We start from the raw sequence: 22,186 nt of genomic DNA, 5'->3' as shown, positions 1-22,186 counted from the left end.
AGAAGAACTTAGATAAAATGCTTAGATATAGCCGTGCCGTTAGTGGGCAGAAGTAAATAACCCGTGCCAACAAACTTTGTGTAAATAGGCACTGCGTTAATTAAAAGGCACCAGGCTACAGAAAATGTACTCCAGTAATTAATTTTTTTCTGGGGGAGGACCCACCCACATTTATTTTGCTTCCGACGCCCATAAAGTGACGCAGGTTAATGGGAGGAAAATGCTTTACGAGTAATTAAACGCGTTATTTACTTATTCTGGACTCATCTGCTCGTCTATACATTGTATGCTTTATTAATAATGTGTTTATTGAGTTTGGTCTGTTAAAAAAACACTGTTTTAATGCATTAATAAGCCACGTTAAGCATTTTCAAACATCCCGCCGGAAGTGCAGTTGCTTCCTTTTACACTGAAATGTGAAGTTCACGCACATCCACATATGAAATCACTTGCATATACATATACACACAACTAAAGCATGCGTCTTTCTTATCAGAATTGTATATGTTTGTGAATTTATTTTGTATGTTTGCGCGAGTGTTTTATGGGTTTATGCGCGCATCGAGTTTATATGTATGTGTGAGTGTTTATAGGTGTATATGCATGGATCACGTTTATATGTATATGCGAGTATGTATAGGTGTGTCTGCGTGCAGCGAGTTTATATGTATGTGCGAGTGTTTATAGGTGTATATGCATGGATCACGTTTATATGTATATGCGAGTATGTATAGGTGTGTCTGCGTGCAGCGAGTTTATATGTATGTGCGTGTGTTGTTGTGGGTGTATATACATGGATCATGTTTATATATATTAGCGAGTGTCTATAGGTGTATGCATGCATCAAGTTTATATGTATACGCAAGTTATTCACAAGTGTATATGCATTCATTACTAACATAATATGTCTTGGTATGGATTTCTTATTAGTGTGCACGTGTATTTCATATATATATTTTGAACATCCAATAGTATACATGTATATGTGAGTAATTTATAGGTGTATATGCACGTGTTTTATGTATGTATTGATAAGCGAAGTTTGATTTAAATCCTACATGGCGCCTCATAGTCAGGAGCATCTTTTTGACATACTGCATTGCAGCAATTATTGAGCAAATGCTTTAGAAATTACATCAAATGAAAGGGAAGGCATGGACATATCAGAAAAGTGTGTGTGCATGATAAACACACACACACACACACATAACAGAAAGAACTTCAATTCCCTGAAGAACGGGAGGTCTTTCCATGAATGAATGTTTGATGGCTTCTAGACTGCCATGTGCTTATTGCAATGACCTTTAACATGAAGTCTCTCTCTCTTTCTCTCCCCATCATCTCGATCCGTCTCCTCCCCCGCCATTGGCTCAGAGTATACAGTGAGTATGGCTGCTTCTTCTTTTATTTATTTGTGTGCTTGAAACTCAAAACCAAAATGTCTATTTCAATACTTCTACAAAATGAATATGCTAATAAACACACTCACTTCATTAAAACATTACATTTTAATAGACAGTATTCAATTAGAGCAGTTGGTACATTGTACTACCGATACTGTAGAAGGACACTGAAGTACCGCTATTGCCGTTTATAATAGCTCACGCTCTTGGTTTGCATAATAGGTTCATTGTTTTGATGATCATTAGAGGCGTAGCAGTTCAGTGCTAATAATGTTTAACACAGCCATACACTCTGAGGGTACTGATCTCCCACAATGCATTGCTCTCTGTGTCTCTGTATAAATGCTGCCGGGTCATTATTGTGTGTTTTTGTAACAAATGTATAAATGGTACTAAGCCATGAAATATACTTTACACAAGTAGTACACAAACAATACCATATAACCTAATGTCCTGCTGTGCTGATTATCAAAACAACATTACCATTTAAAATTTTGAGTTTTTTTGAATAATAAACCCTTTTTTTTATTAGAAATTAATTTTTTTAATTTAGAAATTAACACTTTTTTTTCACCAGGGACACATTTAGTTGCTCGAAAGTGAAGACATTTATAAAAGATTTCTGTTTCAAATAAATGCTGTTCTTTTGAACATTCTATTCATCAAAGAATCCAAAAAAAAATGATGCTAAAAATTCATATTTGCATCACAGGAATAAATGACTTTAATATAAATTCAAACAGAAAACTGTTATTTTAAATTGTAATAATATTTCTTAACACTACTGTATTTTGATTCAATAAATGCAGCCTAGACGAGAGACTTCTTTCAAAGCATCTTACTGTTCTCAAAATGTCGGTCTTATGCATTTTACTGTATGTTTATTAGCATGTTATGATGTTAGCATAACTTGCTAAAATCAAATTCAGTTTTGAGTCAAGTCTCCTGTGTGTTTCACATGAAAAGCGCTATTTGTACGGAGTGTGGCGCTGCTATTAAGAGTGCGCTCAATCACTCACCATTTCTATTTCAGGTTCTATTTCAATTATCTTGTCTATGTAAGCAGTTCAAATCCATCTCACTAGGATTTGGAACAGAGCTACGGTGTCTGGAAGCTGATTCCCCTTAACCACCAACCATGTTGTTATGCTATCCCAGAATGCACCGTTCTTGTTTTCCCTTTCTGTGCTGCAACATAATTAGAGTGTATTGGAAAACCAGGCAGACCAGGTGTCGTCAAGCTCCTTGGAGACCATATTAGGTTTCATGGAAAACCTTGTGCTTATGCGAAAGAGCAATATACATTTTAACACCTCGGGACTCCTCTGAGCCTTTATGAATATATTGAAGGTCTAAGGCAGGGCTATTCAATTGGCGGCCTGCGGGCCTAATCTGGCCCGTCAATCATCTTCATCCGGCCTGGGGGAAGAGTCGCACACAAGCCTCGAATTGTTTTTGTTCTAAGTAGTTTGTCCACAAGGTGGCAACACTGGCCCAGGCCATTGTTTCACAGCCGAAGAAAGAAAAGTAAGACGATCAACAACAACAATCTACCGGAGACCGCAAAATCAATAGACGGCAGCGTTGACAAAAGCTCATGTGCTCATACGCAACTCTAGTTTAGAGTATAATGACAGTACTATGACCGATAGTACTGTCATTATCGTCCAGTGAGAAATAGCGCAGACTCGACGAAGTTGATTATCGAATGGAATAGTTAAGTTTGAACGCTGCACGACTTTCCACATACGCTGCGGAGCCGCTTCAGCAGATAAAAACGCACACAATTATGTTAAAATGTGCAGTTATGGCACATTAAATGAGTTCTAAATGATCGTAACATGTTGGGAGAAAAGCAAAAGTGTGTCAGATCCACGTCATGTGCTCCAGGTTTTAAAGAGATAGCGCTGTTTTTAAAGTGAAACCTGATGAAGTCTGTCACTGATGGAAATCAAAGAACAAAACAAAAAGGAGAAATCACTCCGCTCTAGTCGCTGATTAACTTTTGTACTTTGAATAAAGATTATTTTGTATTAATTTCAGTTTATAAGCCTACACAATTTATAGTTAATGTAAAGACTGTTTTAAGTTCACTTAAATTAAAAGTTGTCATTTTTTTCAGAGCCTATTAAGTGTTAAAAATAATGGCTTTCAATTATACTGTAATATTAATGGCTAAAAATGAATTTAATAGAGATATCAGTAAAATTATTGGTATCGATGATACTGGGCTTCATTAATAGTAGGCTACTTAGTAAAAAAAAATGGCATTAAACCGTATTTCAAATATACCATCTTTATGTTGTTTCTACATTAACTTGGAGGTTCACTGTGAAGTTATGATAACATAAATATATCAAAATGCAATTAATCACAATTAATTACATAAAAATGGGCTGTAAATGTAAATGTACAAAATGGGCTTTCACCCATTCAGAAATGTTTTAGCTACATCTATCCAAATGGTGTTTCTATATGCATTCTAAAATAAAAATAAATAAATAAATAAATTATTATTATTCTTATTCTTATATAGGCTTGAATTCAAGATTATGTATCTGAGTTGCATATTCCATCCATTTGGATTGAATACATTAAATATATTAGTTTGTTTGTTAAAAGTGTGTTCAATCCGAATAGATTGAAATTTTATATGCTTATACCTTATACAGATACATAAATCTTAAGTTAATTTTTTTGAGAATGAAATGGAAATGGATGAATGTCAACAGCAGCAAAATGACAGGTTGGAGATGGGTGGAGGATAAAGGCTTAATTTAAGCTGGCCGACAGTCAGTGGATATTGGAGTGGCTCTGCGTGCCGTATCTGTACCTAGAGATGAATGAGAGAGCTCTTCATCGGAATACCATTATCATAATCAACCATATGCCAGGAACAACAGGATACAAACTGCTCAAATGAGAGCAGGGGAAGACGAGAAAAGCCCAAAGGATGTAAAAATGAGCACAAAATGGAAACAGCTACATGTAAATTTGTGACAGACACTTCATTAACTCCAGGCTGTTTAAGCAGCATTGAAATACACTCATTTATTGGCTGAATGACTATAGAGACAAAATATATTTATAAATACATAAGGTGTTTTGTCCTTGTGCTAAGGAAACCGCAGTCAACATGTCAACGTTTCAAACTTTTATTTTATCCGATGCTTATTAAATTGAGTGCAACAGTAGAGCTCAGGAAGTACAAATCCCATTCATTTTCTTCATAGAGATATTGATTTTTAGCAGTAACATAAACCTTTTAAGACAGTCCTGCCATGAGCTCAGAGATTGTTAATTCATGGTATATGCTTGTGTTGAAGCCACACGTAAACAGAATTTCAAAATAATAAAAAAAAGTATGCAATTCCCAATGAAAAACTACACTACCCATAATCCTGACGAGAGATCCACCAATCAAAGAAGTCATGTGATCAACGTGGTTTCTGTACACTCTCAAACTACTTGTATTCTTAAATTTATCCAAATATTTTAAAATAAACCTAAAATGTATCGTTTTATACATAATGACTGTAAGTCAGTAGTTTTATAATAAACTAGAGGTCAACCGATGATCGGTTTTGCTGATTATTTGGCACTGATGAAAACCGATTACTTAAACAATGGGCAAGAATCCATTGTTGGAGCCGCTGAGAAGGTCCACTGTCATTATACAGCAGGGGTGTCAAACTCAGTTTCTTGAGGGCCGCAGCCCTGCAGAGTTTTGTTCCAACCCTGCTCCACACACATACCATGTGGTTTTCAAATAAGCCTGAAGGACTTGATTAATTGGATCAGGTGTGTTTAATTAGGGTTGGAGCTAAACTGCAGGAACTGAGTTTGGCACGCGTTATACAGTGTGAGAGCGACCTCTGGAGGCCAAATCACTGACAGCTCCTGCTGTTTGTTTTGACAAAGACAACAAAACAGTATGTTTACAGTACAATACCGTATGTGTCTTTATTGTAAAGTAATTAAATGTTGACATGTTTGCTGCATTAGTGGAGAACAGCAGTACGTTTGCCATCAAAGCTGAGAGAAAGTTAACATTAGTAGTGCCTCAAGTGGTTAAATAAAAGTTAAACCTATGTTTAATGTCACAATTGTTACCATCTATTTGCATTAGTTTATAAGAAGCTGTGCGGTGAAACCTAGTTATCATAACCAATGAAATCCCTCAGCCTCTATAATGTACCATCGTTTCTGATTCACTTTTATCACTCACAATGCTTTAGTTCATTCCCTCATACACAGTGTTGTAATGATCTTTTTCCAAATTTCTATAATACTTTTTGTTCGAGATCATACTTGCGTGCTGTCTTGGAGCTGGTTGGTTTGGAATTTTTGGAAGAATCCTTTGAAATCTCTATGGAGAAAATGAATGAGAAAAATACTGCTGGCACCCAGGCTGCAGAAAATGTGGGTGTTCACTGCTGTGTATTGCCAAAATAGACACTTCCTGTATATTCCCTCTACAGTAATTTCAGTCTATTTGGATAACATCCATAGTGCAGATATGTAATGGGCAAATATATGTCTTATTCTGTAAGCCGTTGTTATTGGAGTCTCTGTGATGTCCTTTAATGTAGTGTGTCCTGAGAATACAGTGGACTAAAGCACAAAACAGAGCAAACCGATAATATAGGAAAGCAGATTTTATACATTCTAAAATTGTGTGCATTTAAATAATATTGTAGCTTTAAATGTAATATCAAATAACACACAATAGAACACACCACAGATAAATTATAATCAAGTACTTTAAACTTGCTTTAGTATGTTAGTCAACACATCAAAATAAGTGTACTTCACAAAAACAGATTATTAAAACAACGGTTTAAAATGTGAATTTAAAGTAAAGCTTTTTATTTGTCATCATGACATTGGACTTTTTAAAAGCGTACTTAAGTGTGTTACGAAACAGTCATGAAAGTGTCTCTTAAGTTCACTTAAGTGGTCTTTTATTTCAGTAATATTACATTAGATATTTTTATTAATACCATGTTATTATATTGAAAAAAATACATTATTTTAAGATTTGAGGAAGAGAACAAGTGCATTCCATACAGTTAAGTTCACTTATTTTTCACAAGGGTAGTTATGAATTTGCCCCAATTAAAAGCTTCGGTATAGTACATTACAGTTTATTTTTTGTCAGTAGTATGAAATGTAGCCAACTTCTTTTTCAAAAGAGCTCGACTATAGTTTGACTACTTTTAAACGATTGAGTAGCTTGTACTACTACAGTTTCAAACAGCGAGGCAGGTTTTGAAAGAGAGTCGTAACTCAACAATGCCTTGCGGGTTTGCACCCATAGATCTGCTCTTCTTCTCTTCTCCTCGATCCTTTGCCCTTCCCCCACTGCTACAGCATTTCCTCCAGCATTACGTAACTCAGCTTTTATTGATCTCCATAGCGATTGCGGGAGCAGTGCTTAATCTAATCAGGCAGCAGTGTGTTGGGTCTCAGAGGGGCTACAGCTTCAGGACGTGCGGGGAGGAGGAGGACAGGGAGGCTGTAAATCCAGCGAGGCAGAAAAAGAGCTCATCATTACAACAGAACGCCAGGCTCATAAAACACAATCACACTGAAGCGCATTGCCCTGCAGTGCACCAGATCTACTGAGAGCATGCATGCAGTGTGTTCATGAATGAGGCATGGGTCGAGGTTTTGACCTTTCTTGATAGATGTCTAAAATTTGTTACTGAACTAAATGTCGTTTGTGGTGGGGTTATTTTGCCTTAATTGTCTGTTGATTCATTATATGTGCAGAGGTAATAAAGTATTTACATACTTAAAGGAATAGTTCATTGAAAAGTGAACATTTGCTGAAAATGTACTCACCCTCAGGCCATTCATATAGATGAGTTTGTTTCTTCATGGGAACATATTTGGAGAAATTTTGCATTACATCACTTGCTCACCAGTGGATCCTCTGCAGTGAATGGGTGCCGTCAGAATGAGACACCAAACACTTGATTTAAAAATTTCACAATCCACAAGTTATCCACAACACTCCAGTCCATCACTTAACATCTTGTGCAGCAAAAAGCTGTGTATTCATAAGAAACAAATCCATCATTAAGATGTTTTTAACTTCAAACCTTTGCTTCGAGTCATAATATTGCTTTCTTCGGTGGAAAAGTTGTCTCTTCTGAATCAAAAGAGATATATGCACAGATCAAGCACCGTTTACAAGCAAAAACTATTTTAAACAAATATGTTGGTGGATTTTGATCTGAGAGAACAACATGGATGGACTTTTTCACTGGAGGAAGCATTATGGATTATGGACTTTGGTTAAAAATGCCTTGATTTGTTTCTCACAAACAGCTTTTCACTTCACAAGACATTAATTGCTGGACTGGAGTCATGTGGATTACTTGTGGATTGTGTTGCTTTTATCAGCTGTTTGGACTCTCATTCTGACGACACCCATTCACTGCAGAGGATGCATTGGTGGATTGTGTTGCTTTTATCAGCTGTTTGGACTCTCATTCTGACGGCACCCATTCACTGCAGAGGATGCATTGGTGAGCACATTATGTAATGCTAAATTTCTCCAAATCTGTTCCCATGAATAAACAAACTCATCTCTATCTTGGACAGCCTATGGGTAAGAACATTTTACTCAAATTTTTATTTTGGGTGAACTATTCCTTTAAGGAGCACAACAATTTATGTCATTGTTAAATAGCATGTAAAACCAACTGTCAAGTTTTATAAAAAAAAAAATCTGAAAGTAATCTTTGTTTGGTTTGAAATAAAACAATAGATGCACTCTTGAAAATGAAGACAAAAATATTATGCGGTTGTCAAACAAATGTTAGTGCATTGTGTTGATTGTCATCAATGTGATTGTCTGTTTCCTTGCTGTGCGAATTTGGAGAAATGACTTAATATATCCACACACACAAAAAAAAAAAAAAAAAAACACCAGCTGACTAAAATACATTGAGCAAAAATAATGAAGAAAGGTGAAGAGAAAAGCTTGTTTTGTATTTTGTGTGCAGGTGACACTTGATTTGATATGTTTTTAAGTATCCAAATACTTTCTAGGGTGGCTGTTTTTGCTTAATCTAACAAATTTTTGACACATTTAACTTTTTTTTTTCCCTCTTCTTTAGTGCTCTTTCCTGCCAAAGTTTTCCATCCACGTTGAGACAAAGTATGAAGACAACAAAGGCATCAGTGACAATGTATGTATACTGGATGCAGTGTAAATATGCATGATTTCATCTTTCCTGGTCTTTTCTCGATTGTCTTTCATCTAAATCTTTTCTGTAAAGTGAATACTGTTGATTGTGTGGAATGAGAGAAATGATGGACAAAACTAACAAACAATAAGCCCTGTAGAGTCTCGGAAACAATTTGTGGCATCACTAAATTTAATGTGCTTATAAAACTTTTTATAGAGCTGTGGGTCTTCCCCTGTTTATTTATTACTCTGATTAAATATTCATTCATTATTAAAGGAATAGTTCACACAGAAATGAAAAATTGCTGAAATTTCACCCTCTGGCCATCCAAGAAACATGTTTGTTTGTTTGTTTCTTCATGGGAACAGATTGGAGAAATTGAGCATTACATCACTTGCTCACCAATGGATCCTTTACAGTGAATGGGTGCCACCAGAATCCAAACAGCTGATAAAAACATCACAATAATCTACAAGCAATCCACACCATTTCCAGTCGGTTAATCAATAATATGCACCATTAACAAGTGAAAAACAGTCTAGAACATTTTTTTTTTTAAATGATTCGCTGGAATTTGATGAGGAAGGACAACAGGAGAAGCACTGGAGGAGGAAGCAGTATTATGGGTAATGGACTTGTATTTTGGCCAGAAGTGACTATTTAAAGTTAAACACCTCAATAATAGATTTGTATCTTAGAACATCTTCACAAGATGTTAATTCATAGACTGGAGGTGTGTGGATTATTGTGATGCTTTTATCAGCTGTTTGGACTCTCATTCTGACGGCACCCATTCACTCCAGAGCATCCATTGGTGAGCGAGTGATGTAATGATACATTTCTTCAAATCTGATTCAAAGAAGAAACAAATTCATGGTCTGAAGGTAAGTCCATTTTCAGCTAATTTAAAATTTTTTGTAAAATATTCTCCCAAAATATTTGTCATCAGTTAGTCACCTGGATTTGAAGCTATAAAAAGTACATAGAATTAACAATAGAGTAGTCCATAGGATGTCACTCACGAATCTCATTAACACCTGTGCATATTCATATACATTTATGATGACATTCTGATAAACATCTATTTCATGGAAGAAAGAAACTTTTTCAGGTTTTAAACTAAGTCAGGTTCAGTAAATGATGACAATTTCAGTATCTGCGGCTGAGCTGTATCGCTATTATTTACTGGAATGATTTCAGAGGTTTTGACTTCCTTAACGCTGTGTAAATCTAAGTGGAAGAAACCCACTAGCCAAAAACCACTTGTGATTTCAGATGGGATTTGTCCTGGAGAGAGTTTCTGGGTGAGCTTGACTCTTTAATAATGCTGGCCTGCAGTCAGTCTGAAGAGCTTACATGTACCAGGATTGTTCCAGACGGCGGTTACAGTCTGTCTGAGCCAGTGCTGTCCCGAGCTTCTGTTCAAATCTCCGCACACATGCTCACTCGCTTAGAGAGAATTTCGCTTTGTTTTATTCCTTTGCTCTTGGCATCAAGTAACACTTTTATTCTCTGCCCCAAATGAGAGCATTTTACAGATCACTCACTGCAGGCGGATAGTTCTTCCTCTTCTGTGATCAGTTTGAGGCGTGTGCGGGTTTGTTTGAAGATCATTTACAAATGATGTGCTTGGACTTACAATGATTAAATGTACTTCAGAGAGGGAGAGAAATCAGTTGTACAGTGTGACGGGATGAAGTAGTGACAACCAACATTGTATATAAAATTAACTTTATTTGAAAAAAATCAAAAATGGAAATTGTATGGTATCACAATATTGTGTTCTTAGAAAATATCTTGGAATACAAGATGTTGCATTTTCATACTATAATGGCATACTGGAAAACAAGACAAGAAAAATGATTGATAGCAAAGTGATTGAATGAAATATGAATGTGCTTGTGGCACTGTAAAGGAGAGGTGTAGGAGCCAGGTAGCATCTGTTGGGAGGTTGTGGGGTGCTGGTTGGTTCGCCTCAGGGCTATTTCTGCATCTGCTGGTGAGAAATAACAGAACGTTGCATTCTTTCACCATCCGGTGTTCACACTCGGTTGAGATGCCAACACTTCTTTAGTAATGGCGGCTGATGAGCAGAAAATAGCTTCAGGTTTTATCACCCATCTCATTCCATTGGCCATGTGCTGTTGATTTGCCTTGTCCATGGTGCTGAAATCAACGAGTGAGGGTCAGACCTATCAACATTAATATGGCATCTTGTGAAAATATTAAGATTAATTATTTTAAGCATCATTATATTCAAATAAATCGCATAATTGTCCAATCCACATATTTTGGACTGTAGAGCCATCTTATGCAGCAGTGATTTAGTATGCATATGCATGTATTTGATGCCACTATCCTGGCAAACTTGAGTCCAGTGATTAATTATTTTTAAGAAGTGCATCATTCTACCAGCCTAAGACCCTGTAAACACCACTCTGTTTCCAGAACAACAGGTACCTGTGAATTTTGACTTAAGACTGGTGATTTCAGGCACTTTGATGTTAAGTTGCTCTTGTGTTTGGAACCATTGCCCTGCTGAAAATTGTATTTTATTCACAGCATGTTTTTATTCTACTAAAGCAGGCTCTCCTGCTTCATTTCTTTGTATTTTGCACCATTGATCCTTGTATTTTAACAAGAAGCCCAGTTCCTGCTGAGGAGAGGCAGCTCCTGGTGTTTTTGAGGTGTGAGCAGTGTTAGATTTGCTTTTATATCACTTTGAATTTCAGCTGAAAGCCTTTTCGGTTTATATGACCACAAAATATTTTCCCACATCACAGATGGATCACTATTATGCATTTTGACCTGCTCTAAACGTGCTTTCAAATGGTTCTTTTAAAGTAATGGCTTCTGTTGAGCCACCTATCCTGTACAAGCCCTGTGCTATTGATGCAGGTGGTTGGAGGGAGGGGGAAGAACAATAAGCGAGATTTGTGATATCAACCAAAAAAGAAGATTATTACATTTTGATGAGATTTTAAAGACATTTTTATTTATTTGGATTATTGTGCACCTATATATTTTGTGCACTATAAAACCAGAAACATGCATTAAAAAAGTAAAGCGTCTTGGTTCATTCTTACTTTTAAGATGCTGTAAGATATTTCTGCATCACTGGTGGAAACAAATGGAGCTGCAAGCTGATCTGTGGCAGAGAATTCATAACCTGAGCGCATTCCACTGTGCTGCTTTTCCATTGTTTTAACATGCAATAGAAGGAAGTCTAAAACCATTGCAATCTCATATTTTGCAGCATTCAAAAAACAGCACGAGTTAAAACAAAATATATATATTAAAAATGTTTTTACAAATATGTATCAAGACCTAGGGATTTCCCATTCCAAAAAAGTAAAACACAAAGCAGAAAATGTGTCATTTTAAAATAAAAGCACTGAAAGGCTCGTTTAAAGTCTTGACATTTGGCAAACCCAAGCATGAAAACGCAATGAGGTCTATATTTTTCCATTTTTTGTTGAAGAAAATTTAAGAGACATTTTGGATATATAAAGTTTTTATTTATTTTTAACTACATTTTAGTCTTATATTTGTTTTGATTAACAATATTGCATATTGATATTGTCTTGTCTTAGTCATGGAAAAAAGGTAATCAACTAATGTTTTTAGTCCAAGTTTTTTGGAAGGTCTCGAGACAATTTTTTCCCTTCTTGCTGAGCCATTTTTCCTACATATGTTGAATATGGATAGGATTTATAGCCACTGTTGTTTTGCTGTAGTGGTGTATTTAATAGTATATTCTGCTCAGTTGATATTTCAGTTGTGATATTATGTTAAGTGACTTTATCCTCAGGCTTCTGAATTTCTCACTCCAATTAATCAGTGTTTAACATGTACTGTAAAGGTCATTGCATAGAGTCCGAAATTTTTGCGTGCGTTTTTTTATATTTGCCATCTTTCCTATCATAATGCTTGCTACAGATGCGAAAACGCAGAAAATCTGATCCAAATTTTTTTATGATGGACGAAAGTTTCGGAAAGTAAACGTGATTGACACAACGTGAGGTTGTATTTATTTTTAAACGCGCGAAAAGTTCAGACTCAGTGTGCAGTGACCTTTAATATCTCATTTATAAGAATGTAGAAAAAGTTTTTTGGAATTGGGAAAAATACAAGGTCTCAAGACATTTCTTTTTAAAAGTTTTTTTTTTTTTTACTTCACAGTGTATTTGGACACTTATACACCTGATGTATGTGCTTATTGAGCATTTAATTACAATATAATGGGTATAAATAGAGAGTTTGTTCTTCGTTTGCTGTTTTAACAGACTGCACTTCTGTTTTGGAAAGACTTTCCACTGACTAAATGTTAGAAAATGGATGCAGGGATTTGTTCCCATTCAGACATACGAGTGGCAGTGAAGTTAAGGCACTGATGTTTGATGATGGAGTCTTGCTGGCTGTTCCTATTGCAAGGTGTTTAGTGGGGTTCAGATGTGAACTTTATGCAGACCAGTCAAGTTCTTCCACACCAGACTCATTCTTCATGGACATTGCTTTTTTGCTTAATCGACCACCGTCACGCTACAGGTACAAGGAGCAGCACTTTGCTGTCTTCAGCAGAGTGATATTTGAACCCACCTCCTCACTTGTCTCTTGTCTTTTTGCACCTGTAGAACTCCGTCTGCATCTGAAAAGAGGAGAAAACACAAATCCTTGATCTGTATTCCGCCTCCTCATTGGTGTGAGAGGCTGTTTCATGATGTTTTCCCTACTTTTGAGCCATGTTGGCTGCTTTGAAGTTTAAACGGCGCACTCCATCATGCAGCCAGAGTCTACTTTAATGTTGCTTATCATCACTTTTGGGATTTAGAGTTGGTTTTTCTATTTCATTCTTCAGCTTTGATAAACTTGTCCATGTTTTGTGCTTTGACTGCGTGTTGATGCCTCATCTCAGAAATTAAGGCAGATTTTATTGATTAGAGTCCTTTTCAAATTTTCCTTTCTGTCTTCCTCCCCATCTCTCTTGATAAGGTCCACCATACCTTATTTTATCAAATATTCAGCTACTCTGTCATGTCACCCCCTTGCATTTATCATTTTACAGTTTGAACCCATCCATTCCTTGCTCTCACAGCTACTGCACTCTCCTTTGTGTCTACATTTTAAAATAAAGAGGTTTTATACATGTCATCCCTGAAGCTTACTGTCAGCTGGATATGAAAAGAATTACTATGTAATTGGCAAACCCACACAGGTGGCAGACAACAGGAGAGCGTTCTCTCACCTGAAAGCACCTGATCCTTTGAAGCGGAGCGCTCTCACCCATTACAGTCTTTGTTAGGCAGCAAGCTCTCGGGCGAGTGGCAGCTTATGCAATACGCTCGCTGGCATTGACTCTCGCAAAGACCGAGAGCTCCTTCTTGTGGACAGCTTCATATCCTTCTTGTGGACGGAGTCATATCCTGGTGACAAATGAACAAGCTTGTGTTCATGCTGAGAGTGATTTGCTGCAATAAGCAACCGGAAGTCACTGTCAGGGAAAATTGATGATTTGTGAGGGTGACAAAGTTGAGCAGCTACTGTGGTTCAACATCCACCCATTCAGATAAAAAAAGAGATCATGTGATTGACGTAAAATGACCAACAACAGTTTACTTGATTCAATGTGAAGCTGAACCTCACAAACTGTGAAAAATCCCACTCAGTGCATCAGTCTGGGAACTTGTAAAGCATGACTTACTTTCTTGGCGGATTGTTTAAAAGCCTGTTGTTCAGTTTTGTGTGTAGTATATATCAAACTCTTGGTCTGTTGGTATGAGACTAACCAGTAACCAACAATACAGCAACTTGGCAACCAGTTAGAACTTGGTTAATCTAGGGTTGTCCAGTACTGCTACTGAAGAGTCACTGTCCTGCTAAATTTAGCTCCAATCCTAATGAAACGCACCTGAACCAGCTAATCAAGGTCTTTCTGGATTACTAGAAACTTCCAGCCAATATACTGGGGCAGAGTGGAGATAAACTCTGCAGGATATTAGCCCTTCAGGAGCAAATTGGACTCCCCTGAATTAAAGGGATAGGTTACCCAAAAAAAGAAAATTCTGTCATTAATTTCATGTCTTAACCTCAAACCCATAAGTCTTCATTCATCTTACATAAAGTAATATATTTTTGATGAAATCTGAGTGCTTTCTGACCCTTCATAGACAGCAACACAACTGACACAGTCAAGGCCCAGAAAGGTAGTAAGGACATTGTTAAAATATTCCATGTGACATTAATGGTTCAACCTGTGTTGTGGTACTCTTGTGATCGTGCGTCAAAGACTGACACGGAAGAGAAGAAATTGTTGAATAAAGTCGTTATTTTTGTTTTCTTTGAGCACAAAAAGTATTCTCGTAGCTTCATGACATTAAGGTTGAACCACTGATGTCACTTGGACTATTTTAACAATGTCCTTACTGCCTTTCTGGGCCTTAAATGTGTCAGTTGCATTGCTGTCAATGGAGGGTCAGAAAGCTCTCGGATTTCGTCAAAAATATCTTAATTTGTGTTCTGAATATGAACGAAGGTCTTACGGGTTTGAAACGACATGAGGGTGAGTAATTAATGACATAATTTTAATTTTTGGGTGAATGATCCCTTTATTCAGTTAATCTGCTACTTCAATGAGCCACAAGCAAAAAGGTTTTCTGTTAGTTGCTTGATTTCCACTCACTGTAATATATCATCCCCTCCCCATTTCTGTATTTTACAGATCAAATATGTTCTGATTGTGTTGCATCTCACATCTTTGTTGCTTTCAGTGTAAACAAAGGAAAGTTGTTACATCACATCTGGTTAAAACTAATTTGGAGTGCATCCTGACATTTTCAGTAGCAGTGAGAGCTGGTAGATGTTTTCTTCACTAATTTTCTTTCTAACATCCTCTCACTGTGTTCTAGATCTTTGATACAGAGCTCCGAGAAGAAGAAACGGAGGTTTGCTTTATTGACATCGCCTACGACGAGATCCCAGAGCGCTATTACAAGGAGGCTGAGGTAAGATATTTCTTCAATAAAACACATAAATATATAATCCATTAAAGAGATGATCAATAATTTATAAGCAATACAAATGTACAAAGTACAAATTTCCCTCTAAGGTACAGTATGTGCTAATAAACACCTCCAATATTTTCCACACTGACCTCCATGATTTATTAATTTGAGCTCTGTTGATATGGTATTTAGTGCTGATGGGATTTTGTTTTGAAGAAACAGGGGAGTGCTTCTCCCACATAGAAGAAAACAAAGGAGTATGGGTTATTTTTAAGCCAATACTGAATTATTAAAAAGAGCCTGTAGAGATCTCTACTGGATACACTCAAGACTCAGAATCAGCTCTCCACTGTACCGCTGCAGTAATTCATTTCCACACACTGTCTCTCTCTCCTCCTGCAGAGGTAAGCATAGACAGATGAGAGGAGTGCAGTGTTATCTTTCTCTGGCAGGAGCTCGCTGCTATCTAAGGATCCAGGCCAGCAGTGGTTCTGTTTGAGGTGGGATTAGATGTGGAAGGGAAAAGAACAGCCGCAGTGCTGGGAATAAGTGATCACTCTAGTCCTCATTTAGACAAATACAATCGCTTATGTTACAGAAGACATCCTTAGCACTATGTCCTAATGGGCACAATGCAAATAAAGCAAGTAATGTCAATCTCGTCAGTGTTTGTTTAAAAACATTTGTTGGCAAAAGGTTTATTTTATCAACAATAAAAAGGCAAATAGGAAGAGAAAATAGCATTGCAAAGAACCAACAGTGCACTAACAACTGTTTTAAAAGAAGAAAAATGTAGAAAGAAGTGATTCTAATAATCCATTAATTGTATGTTGAGGTTGACCGCTTATTAAAAACCCTAAAACTGAACTTCATCTAGGACATGCTGTTGAATTGACACGGTGTGTGTGTAATGAATTGCAAAGTTTAATTATGTTTTTAAACGGAATATGACTAAGGTGTATTTCAAGGTAATAACCTTTTATTTAGTCCTCTGTGTTGCTAAACAGCCTGTGAATCTAAATAATTGACAATTAACATCTTGCTCTGAGGAAGTTCCAACTGGCATTTTTGTGCCCCTCAACGGCATTGTGGGAAGGGGACACTATTTCTAATTTCTAATATTTTATTTGCATTCCAGGACTTTTTATTTTACTTCCATTCTGTATTTCCACTCTAGGACCCACGATACTTCAAATCCGAGAAGACAGCCCGGGGTTTGCTGCAGGAGGGCTGGAGGGACACACAGGATCCCATCATGTGCTCCTATAAGCTAGTAACGGTGAAGTTCGAGGTGTGGGGACTTCAGACACGCGTGGAGCAGTTTGTGCACAAGGTCACTTCCACCACTCCACATGCATATCCCGGGCGAGCCCCCTAAAACCCTAACCATGTAGCTACTCTCACTGCAGATCACTCAGCTCTATAGATAGATCTGTCTATCCAGCTGTGCTTACCATGATATCATCTAGCAGCACAAGTCCCTGGATCAACTTTGTTGGCTCTGAAACAATATTCCTGCCAACCAATCAGATTTAAGTGTTAGGATTAGTCAGCTTTGTGCTGGAGCTGGGACTTCAACAACATTTCTTTTAACTTTTCATTTTCTTCTGATGTTAGGGTTATTGTTAGCATTGGGGTTAGGGAAGATTAGGGATATGTTTGTTCCACAGAAGTAATTCTCCAGCACAAAATCCAGGAACACATTCACTACACATGTATACTTGGCAACATCACAATCACCATATATTTTACCTGTCTTCCTTTCTGTAGGTGGTAAGAGATGTGCTGTTGCTGGGTCATAGACAGGCTTTCGCTTGGGTTGATGAGTGGATTGGTAAGTTTGGCATTGACTAGCCAGTCATACACGCATCCTTCCCTTCAGATTGTTGTTTATTCATCTCTTTACCTTTATTTGTGGTTTCTTTTATGTTGACTCTGTCCCAGAGTCATGACTAACAAACCTCATGGATGCCGAAGGATGTTGTGATCCATAGCTCACAACCGTGTTTAGTTTTGCATGAGTCACTGCAAGAACAAACAGACAGAAAAGATGTTTCAGATGAGAAATTAAGCTCTTTAAAATTGTTCTTCATGTTCTCATCAAGGACCTTGACCATACTGATTAAATTAGATGGCTTGAACAAATTGTTCAGTCATATACACTGAAAGTGTTCAGATTAACAAACATAGAAAGCAGAGCTGTTTTCTCCTCAAAAAAAAAAAAACAAGAAGGAAAAAACAGCATTTCTTTTACCTCTGTTGGAGATTGGAGCAGGGGACTCCAATCCTGCTCCTGGAAGGGTCATGTTTCAGCAGTTTAGCTCTTGCCCCAATTAAACACAGCTAATCAAAGGTCTTCAGGATCATTAAACACTTCTACGGAGGACTTCAAAAGCTTGTAGAAACAAATAAAAGTGACATGAAATATTTTACTGCAGTTTGTTAATGGAAGTCTCGTGAACTAGATTGAATATGATTTTATATTGGATGTTTAATCCAGGGGTGTCAAACTTAACTTCTGGGGGGGCCATAGTCTAGGCCAGAGTTTAGCTTCAACTCTAATTTAACACAACTGATCCAGCTAATTAAGTCCTTCAGGTTTACTAGAAAGTACAGGTACATGGGTTGAAGCAATGTTGGAACTATGTTGGAACAGGACTGTTTCCCTTCAAGATCTGAGTTTAACACAGCTGGTTTAGACCAGTATAAATTACATTAGGGAGGAGACTTTGTCTTCATGTTTCAGATGTCCACTATACCCCACTAATTGAAATTTCATTGCTTTGGATGTTTAAAGACATGACAATGGAGGAAGTGAGAGAATATGAACGAGCCACTCAGGAAGCCACCAATAAAAAGCTGGGAACCTTTCCGCCAGCTATTTCCATTAGCGAGACGCCCCTACCAGCCTGTGCTCGTAGTGGCCCATCCAGCGCTCCCTCTACACCCCTTTCCACTGAAGCTCCAGACTTCCTTTCTGTGTCCAAGGACAGACCACGGAAGAAGTCAGCTCCGGAGACCCTGACTCTTCCCGACCCAGCACGGAGAGACTCTGTCTTCCGCCTTCCCAATCTCTTTTCCTGGGGTCCCAGCTCCCCACAACCTGAGTAAACCACAGTTCTAAGTTTATGAAAACATACCCCAGTAAAGTGTCCGTTTGACACAATTAAATCAGTCTCTCTTTAAATACTGAGAGATACTTACAGTTTCCCAAACCCACACACACAGAGTGGCTTTTCAACCTGTCCAACCTCATGTTTTACACTGGGAGTTCATTTACAATAGGCCAAAAAGTGCATTCGGACTTACAAAAACATTACAGATCACTGTTAAAAATATCTCAGGAGTTGTCCCATTGATAGACAGAGCTGAATTTTTTTTCTTTCTCTTTCCTTCTTGCTGAGCCATTTTTCCTACATATGTTGAATATGGATAGGATTTGTAGCCACTGTTGTTTTGCTGTAGTGGTGTATTTAACAGTATATTCTGCTCAGTTGATATTTCAGTTGTGATATTATGTTAAGTGACTTTATCCTCAGGCTTCTGAATTTCTCACTCCAATTAATCAGTGTTTAACATGTACTGTAAATATCTCATTTATAAGAATGTAGGGTTCAATTTGATAGTGGTTTCACTATGCTCTTGTCTTTAACTTTGATCAGTTCCATTCCCACGGACTCAGAAAACCAAGTGATACCAATTTTACTGGCCTAGCACGTTTGCGTGATCTGTTGTTAGACAAAATGAACTGCAACTTGTCTGTACATACTGTAGTTTATCTTCATAAATATATTTGTTAGGTTGAGGAGCATCTGCCATGTAACTGAGTATGCTGTTCTACATTATATGTTCTTGGTTGGGATTAATGTGATGCATTATTATCCATGAATATGAATTAAGTCCTCAAAGAATGCTTGATAATTAGATTGTTGTATAATCTTTGAGCTCTAAGGAATGTTTGCTGCAGCTGGCCAATGTATACTTTGTAAATTGAAAAGCTCTTGTACTCTTGCTGGTTCCCGCATATCTGTTCTTTTAAACTTAAACACTCTTTTCTAAAGGATTCAGAAATGCTCATGCCAAATCTTGGGAAATCACGCTTTTGATGTCAACTGTCATTGTGAAATTAAAGCATTTGCTATCTATTGGGATTTCTACTTCATTCCAGTTTCACCATACATGTCATATGTCCTTGCTATTTATGTTGAAAAATATGCTGTGTGGTAAGTTTGTGTTTACTAGAAATGTAAAGTTTTATACATTGAAGATATGGATTATAGCAGCTTTCATATCTTCAGTAATTGAGATGCAATGCTTTTATTCTCATTCTAAAGGTCTTTTCTTTGAATTGATTTTTTTCTGCATCAAGCAAGGTCTATTTAAGATAGCAGATTATATTATGTATTAAATTCATAGAGGTTATAATATATAATATAAACCACAACAAATTCCTTCCTTGTTAGTGCATACTTGGTGAATAAAGCTAATTTTAATTCTAATTATAGAGGTGAAAATATATTTTAAAATGTTATTTGCATGATCAAATTCTCCAGATGGTCCTAATAAAGATATGGAATTATCCATATTTGTAATGGTATTATCATCCTGGTAGGGCTGTAGTCAAGTCCACCTTTGTCGAGTCCAAGACAAGTCCAAGACCAGGACTATCGAGTCTGAGTCAAGTCCAAAGAGGTTCGAGTCCCAGTCAAGTCCAAATGAGACAGTCAAAACAGAGAAAGAAAATAAAAGCATCTTCTTCAAAACCACATACTTAACTATTGATAATTTATGGGACACGAGAGACAGCATATCTTCTATTCTAAGATAATCATTTTGCATTATTATTAGTAATGATCTAAAAGCATGCAGCAACACTGTAGGATCAAATTAGGCTATTTTATTTACTTTAGGTTTAGCAGTTTCATTAAAGTCACATAAGCTGAAGTGCAACTTCACATTTTCAGCATTTTTATTATAGTGTAACAATCATATTCTGGGCTGCCAATGAAAAATATTACAAAGAACAAGCAACATAAGTCTAAAAAATAAATCAACATGTTCCCATTCTTGAACTTGTTACTTGTTCTAAAGCAGGGTGTCCAAACTCAGTCCTGGAGGGCCGGTGTCCTGCAGAGTTTAGCTCCAACTTGCCTCAAAACACCTGAAAGTTTCTAGTATGCTTAGATTAGCTGTTTCAGGTGTGTTTGATAAGAGTTGGAGCTGAATTCTGCAGGACACCAGCCCTCCAGGACCAAGTTTTGAGACCCCTGTCCTAAAGAAACCATAGTACAATGTAACCCTCCTAAGCAAGGCTGTGTAGCATATAAACACCTTCAGCTCTGTGTGTGGCCGCGCAGGCATTTGTTTTCTGTTTACCTTAGGCCATATAATATAGGTGCAATATATATCCCCCGGGGATAGGGGGATATAGACAGTATTACAGGTGTTAAGATGAGGCCATTTTTAAGAGTAGAAATAAAAATATTTTAGTTCAGTTAGAGAATAGACAATTAAAGATTGAAAAATTCAAGAAATTAAAAATTTGAAGTTTTTTTTATTTGTTTCTAGGCTGGACGATATGGCAAAAAAATAAATAATAATAACTAGTCAACTTGAAAATATAACTACAACATGATTCAAGCAACTTTTTTTTTTATTAAACCTCTAGTAAAAGAAAATGATATTCTAAGTGCACCACACACATGAATTTGTCATCATGATATAAATGTTAAACAAATCAATAAATATCTTTGCAGAAAACATGCATGAACTACAACTACATCTTGTACAAACTTTTCTTATGCATATTATTGGTTCAGAAATAATACAAGAAAAATGCTTAAAAAATTCTCAAGTAATTCAAATTCAAAATGACTGAAGGTACAACACCTAGAGTGCTATAACTATAAATGCTCTGTAAAACAATGAACAGTAGTTTTCAGCCTGTCACCCTGATGCAAACATGAAATATCAGACATACAGTAGTAGTTCTTCACAGGTTTTGTATTTGATTACGCTGCTTTTCCATTGTTTTTCTATGTAAACATGGACGCGTGTGACTGTTGCACTCGCATCTCTCGCAGTGTCTCGTGCATGAAACGGCTTTCTAAAAACGCGGCGCTCTAGTTATTAAAAGATGTTTAATCCAATCTTCTTGAATTTTTTTCCTATTCCACTGCCCGCGTCGCATCTTTGTCAACACAAAAGCACATTCTGTGTGAATGGCACATATAGAGAGCAACACAAGAGAGCGGTTAATCATGTGCACCAACATGCGGTTGAATCGTTTTTCTCTCTTTAATGTTATTGTCAAAGTGTCTAATTCTAGTGTTTGGTAATATTTCTATTCAAAATCGCGATTCCTCTCAGAGCCAGGCATATGACTCAGCAGTGGATTTACCAGGCGACCAATGGCAATGCCCGTTCAAGATGGATTGTAAATTAAACCGTTACATTACCTATTTTCCGAACAAGCGAGCCAGATTAATGGTTTTGTTTTGAAAGAGAAAAATATATATATAGCTGGACTCGGGCGAGACCAACTAGAACATTTGGCGAGTCCAATGACCAAGTCCGAGTC

The 22,186-nt window shown here is 37.0% G+C and overlaps 1 protein-coding gene across 1 annotated transcript in view; it reads left to right on the top strand.

Moving 5' to 3' along the window:
• LOC306865178 (cytoplasmic phosphatidylinositol transfer protein 1-like) overlaps nt 1-19,749 on the top strand; it is a 103,593-nt gene extending 83,844 nt beyond the window's left edge. The window contains exons 4-9 of the mRNA XM_079409631.1: nt 1,375-1,382; nt 8,534-8,605; nt 15,511-15,606; nt 16,784-16,939; nt 17,377-17,440; nt 18,404-19,749. Coding sequence (XP_079265757.1) covers nt 1,375-1,382; nt 8,534-8,605; nt 15,511-15,606; nt 16,784-16,939; nt 17,377-17,440; nt 18,404-18,717 — 710 coding nt within the window. The 3' untranslated portion in view covers nt 18,718-19,749. The remainder of the gene's footprint in view (nt 1-1,374; nt 1,383-8,533; nt 8,606-15,510; nt 15,607-16,783; nt 16,940-17,376; nt 17,441-18,403) is intronic.
• The last annotated feature ends 2,437 nt before the right edge of the window (nt 19,750-22,186 follow it).

The sequence above is a fragment of the Barbus barbus genome (assembly GCF_936440315.1).
Source record: "Barbus barbus genome assembly, chromosome: 4".
Taxonomy (NCBI): Eukaryota; Metazoa; Chordata; class Actinopteri; order Cypriniformes; family Cyprinidae; genus Barbus; species Barbus barbus.
Note: the sequence above shows the minus strand (reverse complement) of the source record. Positions and strands in the feature narration are given on the sequence as shown.